The sequence below is a fragment of the Salvelinus alpinus genome, chromosome 2 (assembly GCF_045679555.1).
Source record: "Salvelinus alpinus chromosome 2, SLU_Salpinus.1, whole genome shotgun sequence".
Classification (NCBI taxonomy): Eukaryota; Metazoa; Chordata; class Actinopteri; order Salmoniformes; family Salmonidae; genus Salvelinus; species Salvelinus alpinus.
This window is the reverse complement of record NC_092087.1, coordinates 105,237,374-105,253,065: the sequence shown is the minus strand read 5'-3', so window position 1 is coordinate 105,253,065 and position 15,692 is coordinate 105,237,374. Positions and strand designations below refer to the sequence as shown.

The 15,692-nt window shown below is 45.6% G+C and overlaps 1 protein-coding gene and 1 pseudogene across 1 annotated transcript in view; both read right to left on the bottom strand.

Moving 5' to 3' along the window:
- Positions 1–2,738, bottom strand: part of LOC139542110 (zinc finger protein ZFP2-like) — a 9,370-nt gene extending 6,632 nt beyond the window's left edge. Inside the window, exon 1 of the mRNA XM_071347157.1 lies at positions 2,150–2,738. Coding sequence (XP_071203258.1) covers positions 2,150–2,738 — 589 coding nt within the window. The remainder of the gene's footprint in view (positions 1–2,149) is intronic.
- An 11,642-nt stretch (positions 2,739–14,380) lies between these two features.
- On the bottom strand, positions 14,381–15,233 carry LOC139542103 (zinc finger protein 568-like; annotated as a pseudogene).
- Between the last annotated feature and the right edge of the window lie 459 nt (positions 15,234–15,692).

Here is a 15,692-nt window from a genome sequence, read left to right as displayed (position 1 = left end):
TATCCTGAAGTGACCTTTAACCTCCCTGCTCCTCAATACTTCTTCCCACTGGATCAAACCTTCAGCCAAGTAGGATACATGATAGTGGCAACACATGGAGTAGGGTTGGATATAGTCATAGTAGGATACATGATAGTGGCAACACATGGAGTTGGGTTGGATATAGTCATGGTAGGATACATGATAGTGACAACACATGGAGTTGGGTTGGATATAGTCATGGTAGGATACATGATAGTGACAACACATGGAGTTGGGTGGGATATAGTCATAGTAGGATACATGATAGTGACAACACATGGAGTTGGGTGGGATATAGTCATGGTAGGATACATGATAGTAGCAGAGAGAACGTAAACAATGTAAACAATTATGCATATGCATTACATCAAAATAGCACTTGACACACACACACCGAAACCACACAGAGCCAGAGTTAAAAAAAAAACAATTTAATCACAGTGTGTACATTCAAACTGACTCCACATCCAATTCACTTCTTGAGATTTTTGAAAACAACAACATACAAATGTATTTTTTTAAAGTTTTTTGAGAGACTTTTATCCAATCTGATTTCATATGTAAATAATGACATAAACCTCATCTTGTCATTTTCAGCAGAGGTGTCGTGCTGCCAGAGTACGGAGGAGCGGGGCTCCCTCACCTCTTCATACACAGAGCTGGTAAAACTATTTCTGGACAAATTCATTCTGATAAATTCTAAATAAATGATTTTTAAATCACCACTAAAATCCCATGAAAAACAACGACAAATCAAATAAATATAGAGTATATAGCATCCCAGTTGTAAATGGTGATTTCTTCCCTGTATTTTCTCTGTATAAGCAGCCAAGAGATGAATGGTTTGTTATGTTTCACTATATTGGTATCACTCCCGCAGCAGAGATGCATCCGAGGTGAAGTTTACAGATTTTACTCCCGTGTACACCTGTGTCACGGCTAGGGTTTAGCCCCTATATATAGACCCCCTGGCCGCGACACACGTTCTCTTTCATTTTATCGGCAGACGTCCGTATGGTTTGAGGTACAAACTTTCTGAATTTCGCTTGGTAAGTCACTGGTAAGCGTAATATCTTACATGGAAGTATATATATATACTCACTGGCTGTTCGCAGCCTGGAGCAGTTGGCCACAACATGGCCTCTCTTGACTGCTCCACCTGCTGCGCGCGGTTGATCTGTATCTTCCGACCCCTGGTTTGTCATTTGTGTTTCATTAGCGTTACACTACGACTCCGTGTGTATCCATTACATGATGGCTCTTGCTGCCACAAACTGTAATGGACCGTTTACACAACTTGACAGACTGGCTTGTTCTATGTGTGTGCTGTGAATTTCTTTAACACGCTGCTCTGGGTTCTCTGCTAATTATCTTGCAGGTTTTGTTTCTGGTTCTTTCCCCCTGCAGAGTGTAAGAGTATGGTGGTGGGGCTTCCACTACCTGGAGACATCAACTTTGGAGTTCCTTAACTAATTACTTCATCATATTGTGCTGTTTTTTTTTACTGCTGGACATTTAAAGGTAATATTTTGCAGTACAACAACATATAAATCAAATCCATTACCCAGTTACTGTTTTGTCTGCCTGTTTTTCCCCACACGGGGTCTTCCCTGTTTTTTTTTTTTGCAGAGTTACAGGGTAAATTATCCCTCAGCGGGTTCCTGTTCCTCCAAGCGGGTCGTCGGACTCCTGCTCCGTGGCCTTGTTGGCTGAGCTTTTATGGCTTCCCTTTGTGACAGGTGTGATGGTGGCATCCCCCCCTGGGGATCTGCATACCTTGTGTATGTACTGCCTGGGTTTGAGCCTTGGGGATCTGCATACCTTGTATGTACTGCCTGGGTTTGAGCCATGGGGATCTGTATACCTTGTGTATGTACTGCCTGGGTTTGAGCCATGGGGATCTGCATACCTTGTGTATGTACTGCCTGGGTTTGAGCCATGGGGATCTGCATACCTTGTGTATGTACTGCCTGGGTTTGAGCCATGGGGATCTGTATACCTTGTGTATGTACTGCCTGGGTTTGAGCCATGCGGCGAGGGCGGTGGAGATCTGCATACCTTGTGTATGTACTGCCTGGGTTTGAGCCATGCGGAGGGCGGTGTTGATCTGCATACCTTGTGTATGTACTGCCTGGGTTTGAGCCATGCGGCGAGGGCGGTGGGGATCTGCATACCTTGTGTATGTACTGCCTGGGTTTGAGCCATGCGGCGAGGGCGGTGGGGATCTGTATACCTTGTGTATGTACTGCCTGGGTTTGAGCCATGCGGCGAGGGCGGTGGGATCTGTATACCTTGTGTATGTACTGCCTGGGTTTGAGCCATGCGGCGAGGGCGGTGGAGATCTGCATACCTTGTGTATGTACTGCCTGGGTTTGAGCCATGCGGTGGGGATCTGCATACCTTGTGTATGTACTGCCTGGGTTTGAGCCATGCGGCGAGGGCGGTGGGGATCTGCATACCTTGTGTATGTACTGCCTGGGTTTGAGCCATGCGGCGAGGGCGGTGGGGATCTGCATACCTTGTGTATGTACTGCCTGGGTTTGAGCCATGCGGTGGGGATCTGCATACCTTGTGTATGTACTGCCTGGGTTTGAGCCATGCGGCGAGGGCGGTGGGGATCTGCATACCTTGTGTATGTACTGCCTGGGTTTGAGCCATGCGGCGAGGGCGGTGGGGATCTGCATACCTTGTGTATGTACTGCCTGGGTTTGAGCCATGCGGCGAGGGCGGTGGAGCGCCCTACTGGATGCCTGTTTTGTGTGTTGTTCTCAGAATGTCTGCTGCCTATGGCGCGACTGGAGGCCATGTGGGTCGGCAAGGCTCAGGCTGAGCTCCCTGCCTCAGGAGTGGTGCGCAGCGAACTGTTAGTCCCTCTACTGGGCCCAGTATCCCTCCCAGGAAATGTGGCCGAACCCACCGCAGGCCTCTCTACTGGGCCCTTGTGCTGCCAGTCCTGGACGGGGAGTCGGACCACTGGGACCACCTTGAACGGAGGGTGCATGCCTTGAGTCAGGAGGTTGATAGCTTCGATGGCGACGACAGCTGTTCCTTGTTCAGCCAGTGATAGGCTGTTCACAGGCTGGAGCAGGGCTACCAGGCTGACAGGCCATCAGAAGCTGGCAGTGGGGCTTCATCGTCCCCAGCAGCTCGAGAGGCTATGAGGAGCCTACTCACTCGGGTAGTGTTATATAATTTAGTAATTAATGTTAAGTGGTTGGCGATGACATTATTTGAACCACAGAGGTTGTAAAGTTCTGGTTTAAATGAAACAGACAGAATTCCTATCTCACAATTAGTCAGATACAATTTTATTGGCGAAAGCCCTGACGTGCAAAAACGTTCCTTTTTATACTTTCTCTTAACCTACACATAACCTAACACATACATACACACTATATTTGGATTATCCCCTGAAGTCTCACCACAGTTTATTACCACTCAGCTGACAGTTCCAGTCCCCCAGATACACGGAAAACCTGGAGGGGCTCTCCCTGTCAAATCAAATCAAATGTATTTATATAGCACCTTCGTACATCAGCTAATGCTACAAGGTGCTGTCTGAAACCCAGCCTAAAACCCTAAACAGCAAGCAATGCAGGTGTAGAAGCACGGTGGCTAGGAAAAACTCCCTAGAAAGGCCAAAACCTAGGAAGAAACCTAGAGAGGAACCAGGCTATGAGGGGTTGCCAGTCCTCTTTGGCTGTGCCGGGTGGAGATTATAACAGAACATGGCCAAGATGTTCAAATGTTCATAAATGACCAGCATGGTCAAATAATAATAATCACAGTAGTTATCGAGGGTGTAGCAAGTCAGCACCTCAGGAGTAAATGTCAGTTAGCTTTTCATAGCCGATCATTAAGAGTATCTCTACCGCTCCTGCAGTCTCTAGAGTTGAAAACAGCAGGTCTGGGACAGGTAGCACGTCCGGTGGACAGGTCAGGGTTCCATAGCCGCAGGCAGAACAGTGGAAACTGGAACAGCAGCAAGGCCAGGTGGACTGGGGACAGCAAGGAGTCATGATCCCAGGTAGTCCTGACGCATGATGACTCGCAAGAGGGAGGAAAATTAGAGAGAGCATACTTAAATTCACACAGGACACCTGTCCTATCTTATCTCCACAGAGTTATAGCTGGGTCGGTTCAAACATCGGTTAACGAGTCTCTTTGCTTTTCTCGGCACACACATACATTCCTTTCTTCCCCAATGGTTATCATTTTTAATTACCCCTTGTCCATGCTACATAACCTCTAATCCTAATGGTTAAGTTTTTGGGTAGAATTATTTAATCATTTATCTTAAACCTTGATAAAATATTTTAACAGGGAGTACCAAGATGGAGGCACGGTGGCGTCAACACAATGGTGGGGGAGAGCCAAGATGGAGGCACGGTGGCATCAACACTATGGTGGGGGAGCCAAGATGGAGGCACGGTGGCGTCAACACAATGGTGGGGGAGAGCCAAGATGGAGGCACGGTGGCGTCAACACAGTGGTGGGGGAGTACCAAGATGGAGGCACGGTGGTGTCAACACAATGGTGGGGGAGAGCCAAGATGGAGGCACGGTGGCTTCAACACAGTGGTGGGGGAGTACCAAGATGGAGGCACGGTGGCGTCAACACAGCGCCTCCTATCAGTCATCTAGTGTATATATAAATCATTGGGTATGACAGGTGAAATCAGCTCATTGGGCATTTATAAAGTTAGGCTATATTCACCAAGATTTAATGGCTATGCCTCTATATCACACATTTAAAAGTAAAAAAAATGCATGGACCCGAGTGGCACAGCATCTCAGTGCTAGAGGCGTCACTACAGACCCTGGTTCGATTCCAGGCTGTATCACAACCGGCCGTGATTGGGAGTCCCATAGGGCGGCGCACAATTGGCCCAGTGTCTTCCGGGTTAGGGTTTGGCCGGGGTAGGCCGTCATTGTAAATAAGTATTTTTTATTTTATTTAACTAGGCAAGTCAGTTAAGAACAAATTCGTATTTACAATGATGGCCTATCAAAAGGTAAAAGACCTCCTGAGAGGACAGCAGGACAGCTGGGATTAAAAATAAAAATGTAATAAAATATAAATATAGGACAAAACACACATCACGACAAGAGAGACAATACTACATAAAGAGAGACCTAAAGACAACAACATAGCAAGGCAGCGACACATGACAACACAGCATGGTGGCAACACAACATGACACCAACATGGTTACAAAACAACATGGTAGCAGTACAAAACATTGTACAAACATTATTGGCCACAGACAACAGCACAAAGGGCAAGAAGGTAGAAGAAAACAATACATCACGCGAAGCAGCCACAACTATAAGTAAGAGTGTCCATGATTGAGTCTTTGAATGAAGAGATGGAGATAAAACTGTCCCGTTTGAATAAAAAACTGCTCTACGCTACTTCCTCAAATGGAACCGTTATGTTCCTCTCTGTCGCTCTTTCAATTGTTACATAATGAAATAGATTATTATAAACGATAGAGGGTTAGTTGATTTTCCAGCTAAGCATATATTTTTGCAAGATAATAGACGAGAAGAGTATAGTCCAACCCATCGGGTATCTCACTACTGCACCTTCATTTGACATGTATTGAAAGATGCAGACAGACGGATTAAAAAACACATTTACATTGTAATACTTCTGACAGCCAACTTTCTAACTCCGCCCATAACTTCTGGACTTCATATCGTTCCCAGAAGGAATTAATTATTAAATCATTAGTTCGTTTTACACATAAGACACCGTCGGTGTGACTATATATGGAAAAATAAATGTTAAATAATTTTGACCAATCGATTTGTCAAAATATTTTTTTTTTTTGTCGGGGACAGCCCTAGTAGAAATGCAGGAAATTAACTTTAGGTGCCCTAAAAAAAATTCTGAGGGAGGACCCCAGACTCTTTGACCAGGTTAGGACCCCCAGACTCTTTGACCAGGTTAGGACCCCAGACTCTTTGACCAGGTTAGGACCCCAGACTCTTTGACCAGGTTAGGACCCCAGACTCCTAGACCAGGTTCAGGTTCTCCCAGACTCTTTGACCAGGTTAGGACCCCCCAGACTCTTTGACCAGGTTGACCCCCCAGACTCCTTGACCAGGTTAGGACCCCAGACTTGACCAGGTTAGGACCCCGAGACTCTTTGACCACGTTAGGACCCCCAGACTCTTTGACCAGGTTAGGACCCCCAGACTCTTTGACCAGGTTAGGACCCCCAGACTCTTTGACCAGGTTAGGACCCCAGACTCTTTGACCAGGTTGACCCCCCAGACTCTTTGACCAGGTTAGGACCCCCAGACTCTTTGACCAGGTTAGGACCCCAGACTCCTTGACCACTTCTGAGCCCCCAAGAACCTGACCAGGTTAGGACCCAGACTCTTTGACCAGGTTAGGACCCCAGACTCTTTGACCAGGTTAGGACCCCCAGACTCCTAGACCAGGTTAGGACCCCAGACTCTTTGACCAGGTTAGGACCCAGACTCTTTGACCAGGTTATGACCCCCCTTTTCCAAAACCAAAGTTCCACCCGTTTGGCACATCTCCTGATCCTGTTACATTCTGATAGGTAACCATACCTGCATCATGGTGCAGAAATAAAGGGCCAATAAAAATTCCCTTCCGTACATAACAACAACATAAACAAGTATAGAACTTCAGTAGAATTCCCCTTCTAAACCACACATTGGTTCAACAACGGCATAGTTTGTGCCCGTTTTTAAATAATACTCACCGGTGTTAATCAGATCTTCAGTCTCCTCCTCCTCTCCTTCGTCCTCCTCCTCTTTCACTCCCAAAACATCTTCCTCCCACCTTTATTGAGATCGCCTCCTCCTTTTCATTCTGAAAGCCTCTACCTCCTCTTCCACTACAGAAGGTTCTTTCTCTTCTTTTCACAGTAACACCCTCCTCCTCTTCTTTCAGTATGATATCCTCCTCTTCCTCTTTTTTTCATTCTGAAAGGTTCTTCTTCTTCTTTCACTGTAATATCCTCTTCTTTTTTCACGACAATGTTCAGCCCCAGAGCTTCTTTCTCCATACAGCAGACATCCTCTTCCTTAGCAGGGGAAAAGTTGCTTAGTGAGCTCATGGTTGGGGACGTTAGCTAGTTAGCAGGTAGCATTAGCGACTAGCCAAGTGCTAGGTTCAGTATCAATCTTAACAAGTTTGCAAATTTAACAAGCTAATTTGGTTAAAGTTTACAGTATATATACGTAAACAGAATTGTGTTTGAAACACTGATACGAGAATGTAAATAAAACATGGTGTAAAGCGCGTCAAATGCTTCGGTTTTAAGTTAGCTAGAAAGCTAAAAAACCTGGCTGAAAGAGTAGCCGTGTTGCTGCTGAAGAAACGTCCCGTCCGGTTCACTAGATTATACGTCATGCGAGAAGGGTCACCTGAAAAACCCCACTCGCCAACCCACAGTCGCCATCTGAATATTTACAACATTGTTTACATTAGCAAAAAATATATATAATTTTTTAAACACAAGATATGTTTTCTCTTACGTCTTGCGTCTGTGTATACCTTCATATACAATTTTTTTTCGATATAGGCCGATCTACTTTCCATCTACGACTGAGATAATTTCCTGCAATCCGCGTCACCCAATGTGGTACGGATCTGCTATTTTTATACTTAGAACAGGAACCCCCATAAGAAGCTAGCCATTTCCAGCTAACTAGCTGATAGTCAGTTAGCCACTCTGTCCCGAAGCAGCACCAGTTCTAGCCTTCTTGGCTCGGCCCATCTCCCGGCTAGCCGAAGAGGTCTACCAGCTAATTCTTTGGCTACAATACCTCTTTTGCCAATTGGCCTGGACCCTTTACTGCCGACATGGAGCCCTCCCAATCCATCACGACTGGTCTGCCGACGTAATCGCCCGAGGTGGTTTCAACAGGCTTTTCCTTTGCGATGTCGCCAAAGACCCTTCTGCTGGCCACGGCCCGCTAGCTTTCTGAATCACCGTGTCTCCAGCTCGCCTAGTGTAGTAGCGACTGAACGCCTCCCTGACTCACCTATTGCTGCTCATTGGACCCTATGATCACTCGGCTACACATGCCTCTTCCTAATGTAATATGCCTTGTCTATTGCTGTTTAGGTTAGTTATTATTGTTTTATTTCACTGTAGAGCCCCCAGCCCCACCCAACATGCCTTAGATAGCTCATTTGTCCCAAACCTTACACATGCGGAGACCTCACCATGCTCACCTGGTGCCTCCAGAGACACAACCGCTCTCATCGTCACTCAATGCCTAAGTTTACCTCCACTGTACTCACATCCTACCATACCCTTGTCTGTACATTATGCCCTGAATCTATTCTACCATGCAGAAATCTTCTCCTTTTATTTTCGGTTCACAATGCACTAGACGACCAGTTCTTATAGCCTTAGCCGTACCCTTATCCTACTCCTCCTCTGTTCCTCTCGGGATGTAGAGGTTAACCCAGGCCCTGTAGCCCCCAGCACCACACCTATTCCCCAGGCGCTCTCATTTGTTGACTTCTGTAACCGTAAAAGCCTTGGTTTCATACATGTTAATCAGAAGCCTCCTCCCTAAGTTTGTTTTATTCACCGCTTTAGCACACTCCGCCAACCCTGATGTCCTAGCCGTGTCTGAATCCTGGCTTAGGAAGGCCACCAAAAATTCTGAAATTTCCATCCCCAACTCCAACATTTTCCAACAAGATACAACTGCCAAAGGGGGCGAAGTTGCAATCTACTGCAGAGATAGCCTGCAGAGTTCTGTCATACTATCCATGTCTGTGCCCAAACAATTCGAGCTTCTTCTTTTAAAAAGTCTCTCTCACTGTTGCCGCTTGTTATAGACCCCCTTCAGCCCCCAGCTGTGGCCTCGACACCATATGTCAATTGATTGTCCCCATCTATCTTCAGAGTTAGTACTGTTAGGTGACCTAAACTGGGATATGCTTAACACCCTGGCAGTCCTACAATCTAAGCTAGATGCCCTCAATCTCACACAAATCATCAAGGATACCAGGTACAACCCTAAATCTATAACCATGGGCACCCTCATAGATATCATACTGACCAACTTTCCCTCTAAATACACCTCTGCTGTCTTCAACCAGGATAACAGCAATCACTGCCTCATTGCCTGCGTCCGTAATGGGTCCGCTGTCAAACGACCAGCCTCATCACTGTCAAACGCTCCCTAAAAAACTTCAGCGAGCAGGCCTTTCTAATCGACCTAGCCCGGGTATCCTGGTAGGAAATTGACCTCATCCCGTCAGTAGAGGATGACTGGTTGCTCTTTAAAAGTGCTTTCCTCACCATCTTAAATAACCATGCTCCATTAAAAAAATTGAGAACTATGAACAGATATAGCCCTTGGTTCACCCCAGATTTGACTGCCCTGACCAGCACAAAAACATCCTGTGGCGTTCTGCATTAGCATTGAATAGCCCCCGCGATATGCAACTTTTCAGGGAAGTCAGGAACCAATATACACAGTAGGAAAACTAAGGTTAGCTTTTTCAAACAGAAATTTGCATCCTGTAGCACTAATTCCAAATAGTTTTGGGACTCTGTAAAGTCCATGGAGAATAATAGCACCTCGTCCCAGCTGCCCACTGCACTGAGGCTAGGAAACACTGTCACCACCGATAAATCTACCTAAATCTACGATAATCGATCATTTTAATATTTTTTTTTCTACGGTTGGCCAGCTTTCCATCTGGCTACCCCTACCCCGGCCAACAGCTCTGTACCCCCCGCAGAAACTTACCCAAGGCCCCCCCCCCCCCCCATTTCTCCTTCACAAAAATCCAGACAGCTGATGTTCTGAAAGAGCTGCAAAATCTGGATCCGCTGGCCTAATCAGCTGGGCTAGACAATCTGGACCCTCTCTTTCTAAAATTATCCGCTGAAATTGTTGCAACCCCTATTACTAGCCTCTCTTTGTATCGTCTGAGATCCTCAAAGATTGGAAAGCTGCCGCGGTCATCCCACTCTTCAAAGGGGGAGACACGCATTTTGGCTGGAGTTGAGGAGCGTCATTGGCTGGAGTTGAGGAGCATCATTTAGCTGGAGTGAGGAGCGTCATTTGGCTGGAGTGAGGAGCGTACGTTGTCGAGTAGAGGAGCATCATTTGGCTGGAATGAGGAGCGTCATTTGTCTGGAGTTGAGGAGCATCATTTGGCTGGAATGAGGAGCGTCATTTGTCTGGGGACTGAGGAGCATCATTTGGCTGGAATGAGGAGAGTCATTTGGCTGGAGTTGAGGAGCGTAGTATGTTCTGGAGTGAGGATGGTAATTTGGCTGGAGTTGAGGAGCGTCATTTGGCTGGAGTTGAGGAGCGTCAGTTAGACTGGCTGGAGTTGAGGAGCGTAGTTGGCTGGAATGAGGAGCGTCATTTGGCTGGAATGAGGAGCGTCATTTGGCTGGAGTTGAGGAGCGTCATTTGGCTGGAGTGAGGAGCGTCATTTGGCTGGAGTGAGGAGCGACATTTGGCTGGAGTGAGGAAGGTCATTTGGCTGGAGTGAGGAGCGTCATTTGGCTGACAGTGAGGATGGTAATTTGGCTGGAGTGAGGAGCGTCATTTGGCTGGAGTTGAGGAGCGTCATTTGGCTGGAGTTGAGGAGCGTCATTTGGCTGGAGTTGAGGAGCGTCATTTGGCTGGAATGAGGAGCGTCATTTGGCTGGAGTTGAGGAGCGTCATTTGGCTGGAGTTGAGGAGCGTCATTTGGCTGGAGTTGAGGAGCGTCATTTGGCTGGAGTTGAGGAGCGTCATTTGGCTGGAGTTGAGGAGCGTCATTTGGCTGGAGTTGAGGAGGCGCTTGGCTGGAGTTGAGGAGCGTCATTTGGCTGCATTGAGGAGCGTCATTTGGCTGGAGTTGAGGAGCGTCATTTGGCTGGAGTTGAGGAGCGTCATTTGGCTGGAGTTGAGGAGCGTCATTTGGCTGGAATGAGGAGCGTCATTTGGCTGGAGTGAGGAGCGTCATTTGGCAGGAGTGAGGAGCGTCATTTGGCTGGAGTGAGGAGCGTCATTTGGCTGGAGTGAGGAGCGTCATTTGGCTGGAGTGAGGAGCGTCATTTGGCTGGAGTGAGGAGCGATATTTGGCTGGAGTGAGGAGCGTCATTTGGCTGGAGTGAGGAGCGATATTTGGCTGGAGTGAGGAGCGTCATTTTGTCTGGAGTTGAGGAGCGTCATTTGGCTGGAGACTGAGGAGCGTCATTTGGCTGGAGTGAGGAGCGTTATTTGGCTGGAGTGAGGAGCGACATTTGGCTGGAATGAGGAGCGATATTTGGCTGGAGTTGAACCGTAATTTGCTGGAGTCAAGGACCGTAGTTTACCCTAGTAATACTATGGCTACCTCAGTAGTTTACCCTAGTAATACTGTGGTTACCCTAGTAGTTTACCCTAGTAATACTATGGTTACCTTAGTAGTTTACACTAGTAATACTGTGGCTACCCCAGTAGTTTACCCTAGTAATACTATGGTTACCCCAGTAGTTTACCCTAGTAATACTGTGGCTACCCCAGTAGTTTACCCTAGTAATACTATGGCTACCCCAGTAGTTTACCCTAGTAATACTATGGTTACCCCAGTAGTTTACCCTAGTAATACTGTCTTGGCTACCCCAGTAGTTTACCCTAGTAATACTATGGTTACCCCAGTAGTTTTACCCTAGTAATACTGTGGCTACCCCAGTAGTTTATCCTAGTAATACTATGGTTACCCCAGTAGTTTACCATAGTAATACTATGGCTACCCCAGTGTAGTTACCCTAGTAATACTGTGGTTACTACAGTAGTTTACCCTAGTAATACTGTGGCTACCCCAGTAGTTTACCCTATCTGTGGCTACCCTAGTAGTTTACCCTAGTAATACTATGGTTACCCCAGTAGTTTTACCCTAGTAATACTGTGGCTACCCCAGTAGTTTACCCTAGTAATACTATGGTTACCCCAGTAGTTTACCCTAGTAATACTGTGGCTACCCCAGTAGTTTACCCTAGTAATACTATGGTTACCCCAGTAGTTTACCCTAGTAATACTATGGCTACCCCAGTAGTTTACCCTAGTAATACTATGGTTACCCCAGTAGTTTACCCTAGTAATACTATGGTTACCCCAGTAGTTTACCCTTGTAATACTATGGTTACCCCAGTAGTTTACCCAGTAATACTATGGCTGCCCCAGTAGTTTACCCTAGTAATACTATGGTTACCCAGTAGTTTACCCAGTAATACTATGGTTACCTCGAGTAGTTTACCCTAGTAATACTATGGCTACCCCAGTAGTAATACCATTATATTGAGACGACCAAAGAGAAGCATGTGTTAATTGATTGTGCAGATTGTTTTTGGTTGAGAATTTAAAACAAACTACATTTAAGGCAATTTCTTAATTCAGTCAAAGAAACGCTCTGCACCATGTGTTTTGTGGTTTAACATTGGTCGCCATTCTATGAAAGCTGCTCTTCTCAGTCCAACCACAATCATAAATAACCCTTAACTTAAGCGCTGGGCCTTACTCCCTCTGAAGACTGCCTCCATTAAACCAACCTTGAAAACACCTGGACTAGTGTACACCTAGGTCGCCAGCTGTAACGGTGTTTCCTCTGACACATTGGTGCTGCTGGCTTCCGGGTAAGGACAGTATTCAAGAAGCAGATGCGGCTTGGCAGGGTCATGTTTCGGTGGATGCATTGCTGTCCACCTCGCCACTCCTGAGTCTGTGTTACAGCGATGGGACAAGACTGTAACTACCAATTGGATATCCTGAAATTGGGGAGAAAAAGGGGGAAAACATTATTTTTTTAAACACCAGGACCCAACACCCTAAACAAATACAGACCAATTGTTCTGTCTTTATTTTACCAGGCAGGTCAATTAAGAACAAATTCTTATTGATGGCCTGGCTATTCTTTGTGATCTGCAAAGCCACTATCTCATGTAACCACACTATTAAAGCCACTCTGTTAGATGTGACCAGACTATTAAAGACACTCTGTTAGTTGTGACCAAGATATTAAAGCCACTCTGTTAGATGTGACCAGACTATTAAAGACACTCTGTTAGTTGTGACCAGACTATTAAAGACACTCTGTTAGATGTGACCAGACTATTAAAGCCACTCTGTTACCTGATTAGGTTCAGACACATGTCAGATCTCATCTACAAACATGTGAATAGGTTTTAACATATCAGCTAACCACATCATATGATATAGCATTCCGATGCCCTACTACGCAGTTAAAGACGTGGTTGATGCAATGTAACATCTCACCGTGCATTCGGTCAGGAACTCCACCAAGATCTGTCAGGATGTCACCATACTATTAATTTAAAGCCCCTCTGTCAGATATAAATCATCAAAGTGGGAAACCAACTGACATGGAAACTGGAGCAAATGTATCACTATCAGAGGGGTGTATTATGACATCAGATATAACTACTCAGACATTCCAAATATCACTTGATTATCAGAGGAGTGTATTGTGACATCATATAGAACTCCTCAGACATTCGAAATATCACTTGATTATCAAAGGGATGTATTATGACATCAAATAGAACTACTCAGACATTCCAAATATGCCCCACTAAGATGTCACCATACTATTCATTTACAGCCCCTCTGTCAGATATAAATCATCAGAGTGGGCCACCAACTGACATGGGTATGGGAGAGACACTGTTGGTTGTGGGGTTACTAGTAATCTGGAAGGTTACCGTTGTGGCTTGTTGCCTGGTAGATATTCAGCGGAATTATTCCAGCAAAGCATTGAAGGTCACGGTTCCGCCAAGGTATGGAGTCCCTCCACAAGGTTAAGAAAGTCATTTCCTCGTGTCTTCAAATGGTGGCTGCTTTGGAGGAAAACAATGGAGCAAATGCATCACATCCAAATAGGACCTCTAGTGCTGGAGGAATGACACACACAGATAAACACACAAACATACGCAGGTTTAAAATGATAATTTAATCACAACGCGTCTACATTGACACTGGCATACTATATATTTAAACTGAAATACTCCATATTCAATTCATGTTTTCAAATAAAAACATACAAATATATTTTTTGTACAATTCGATTTAATATGGCATAAAAAAAAACACATTCTTCGTAAAAAATATAAGACAATGGGAGCACTGTGTTTGTTCTGATAAAACTGTGAGTCAATGTGATGTGAAATATCAATTTGCAGGTCCTAGGAGTATTGGAAAAGCTTACATTTACATTTACATTTAAGTCATTTAGCAGACGCTCTTATCCAGAGCGACTTACAAAATTGGTGCATTCACCTTATGATATCCAGTGGAACAACCACTTTACAATAGTGCATCTAACTCTTTTAAGGGGGGGGGGGGGGGGGGTTAGAAGGATTACTTTATCCTATCCTAGCTTCTCTCCTATGTGTGTCCTCATGTCTTTTCAGGTTGGCAAACAAGGAAAAACTCTTTCCACACTGGGAGCAGTGGTAAGGCTTATCTCCTGTGTGTGTCCTCATGTCTTTTCAGGTTCGCTAACGAGGAAAACGTTTTCCCACACTGGGAGCAGTGGTAAGGCTTTCCCCCTGTGTGCAATCTCTTATGTTCTTTCAGGTGACTTAACTGGGCAAAACTCTTTCCACACTGGGAGCAGTGATAAGGCTTCTCTCCAGTGTGTGTTCTTTGATGACGTTTCAGGTGACCTAACTGTGTAAAACGCTTTGCACACTGGGAGCAGTGGTACGGCTTTTCTCCTGTATGTATTCTTTCATGTTCTTTCAGGTCCCTTGACTGGTTAAAACTCTTTCCACACTGGGAGCAGTGATGGCTTTTCTCCTGTATGTATTCTCTCGTGATCTTTCAGGTCCCTTGACTGGTTAAAACTCTTTCCACACAAGGAGCAGTGGTATGGCTTTTCTCCTGTGTGCATTCTCTCATGCATTTTAGGGGGCCTCCGGGTAAAACTCTTTCCACACTGGGAGCAGTGATGAGGCTTATTTCCTGTGTGTGCCCTCTCATGTCTTTCAGGCTCGCTAACAAGGAAAAGTTATTTCCACACTGGGAGCATTGGAAAGGTTTATCGCCTGTGTGCGTCTTCTCATGTATTTTCAGGCATCCTGAGGAGGAAAATCTCTTTACACACAAGGAGCAGGGGTAAGGCTTGTCTCCTGTGTGCATTCTCTCATGCATTTTCAGGGACCCTATCCGGGTCAACTTGTTTCCACACTTGCGGACAGTGGAACGGTTTATCATCTGTGTGTGTCCTCTCGTGTCTTTTCATGTTCCCTAACTGGGTAAAACTCTTCGCACACTGGGAGCAGTGGTATGGTCTTGCTGGTTTGGACGTTTCTTCCTCTGGTTCCTCAGAGTCTGGTCTTTCTCCTGCCAAAAACAAACAAAGTGTTTATTTAATCATAGAGACATGAATGAAACCTCCACATGACAAAACTGTCTTCCTATGATATTTAATCCAAATCAGATCCATTTTACAGTGCGGCTTTAAAGGAATACAGCGAGATTATGGTAACTAGCGTTAGCGCAATGACTGGAAGTCTACAGGTACAGTAGCATATGCTAAGGTACCTGTATTCCCAATCTGGCCCTCATACCATCACGGTCACCTTATCATCCCCAGTCTACAATTGGCTCATTCATGCCCCATCCTCTACCCTGTAACTATTCCCAGGTCGTTGGTGT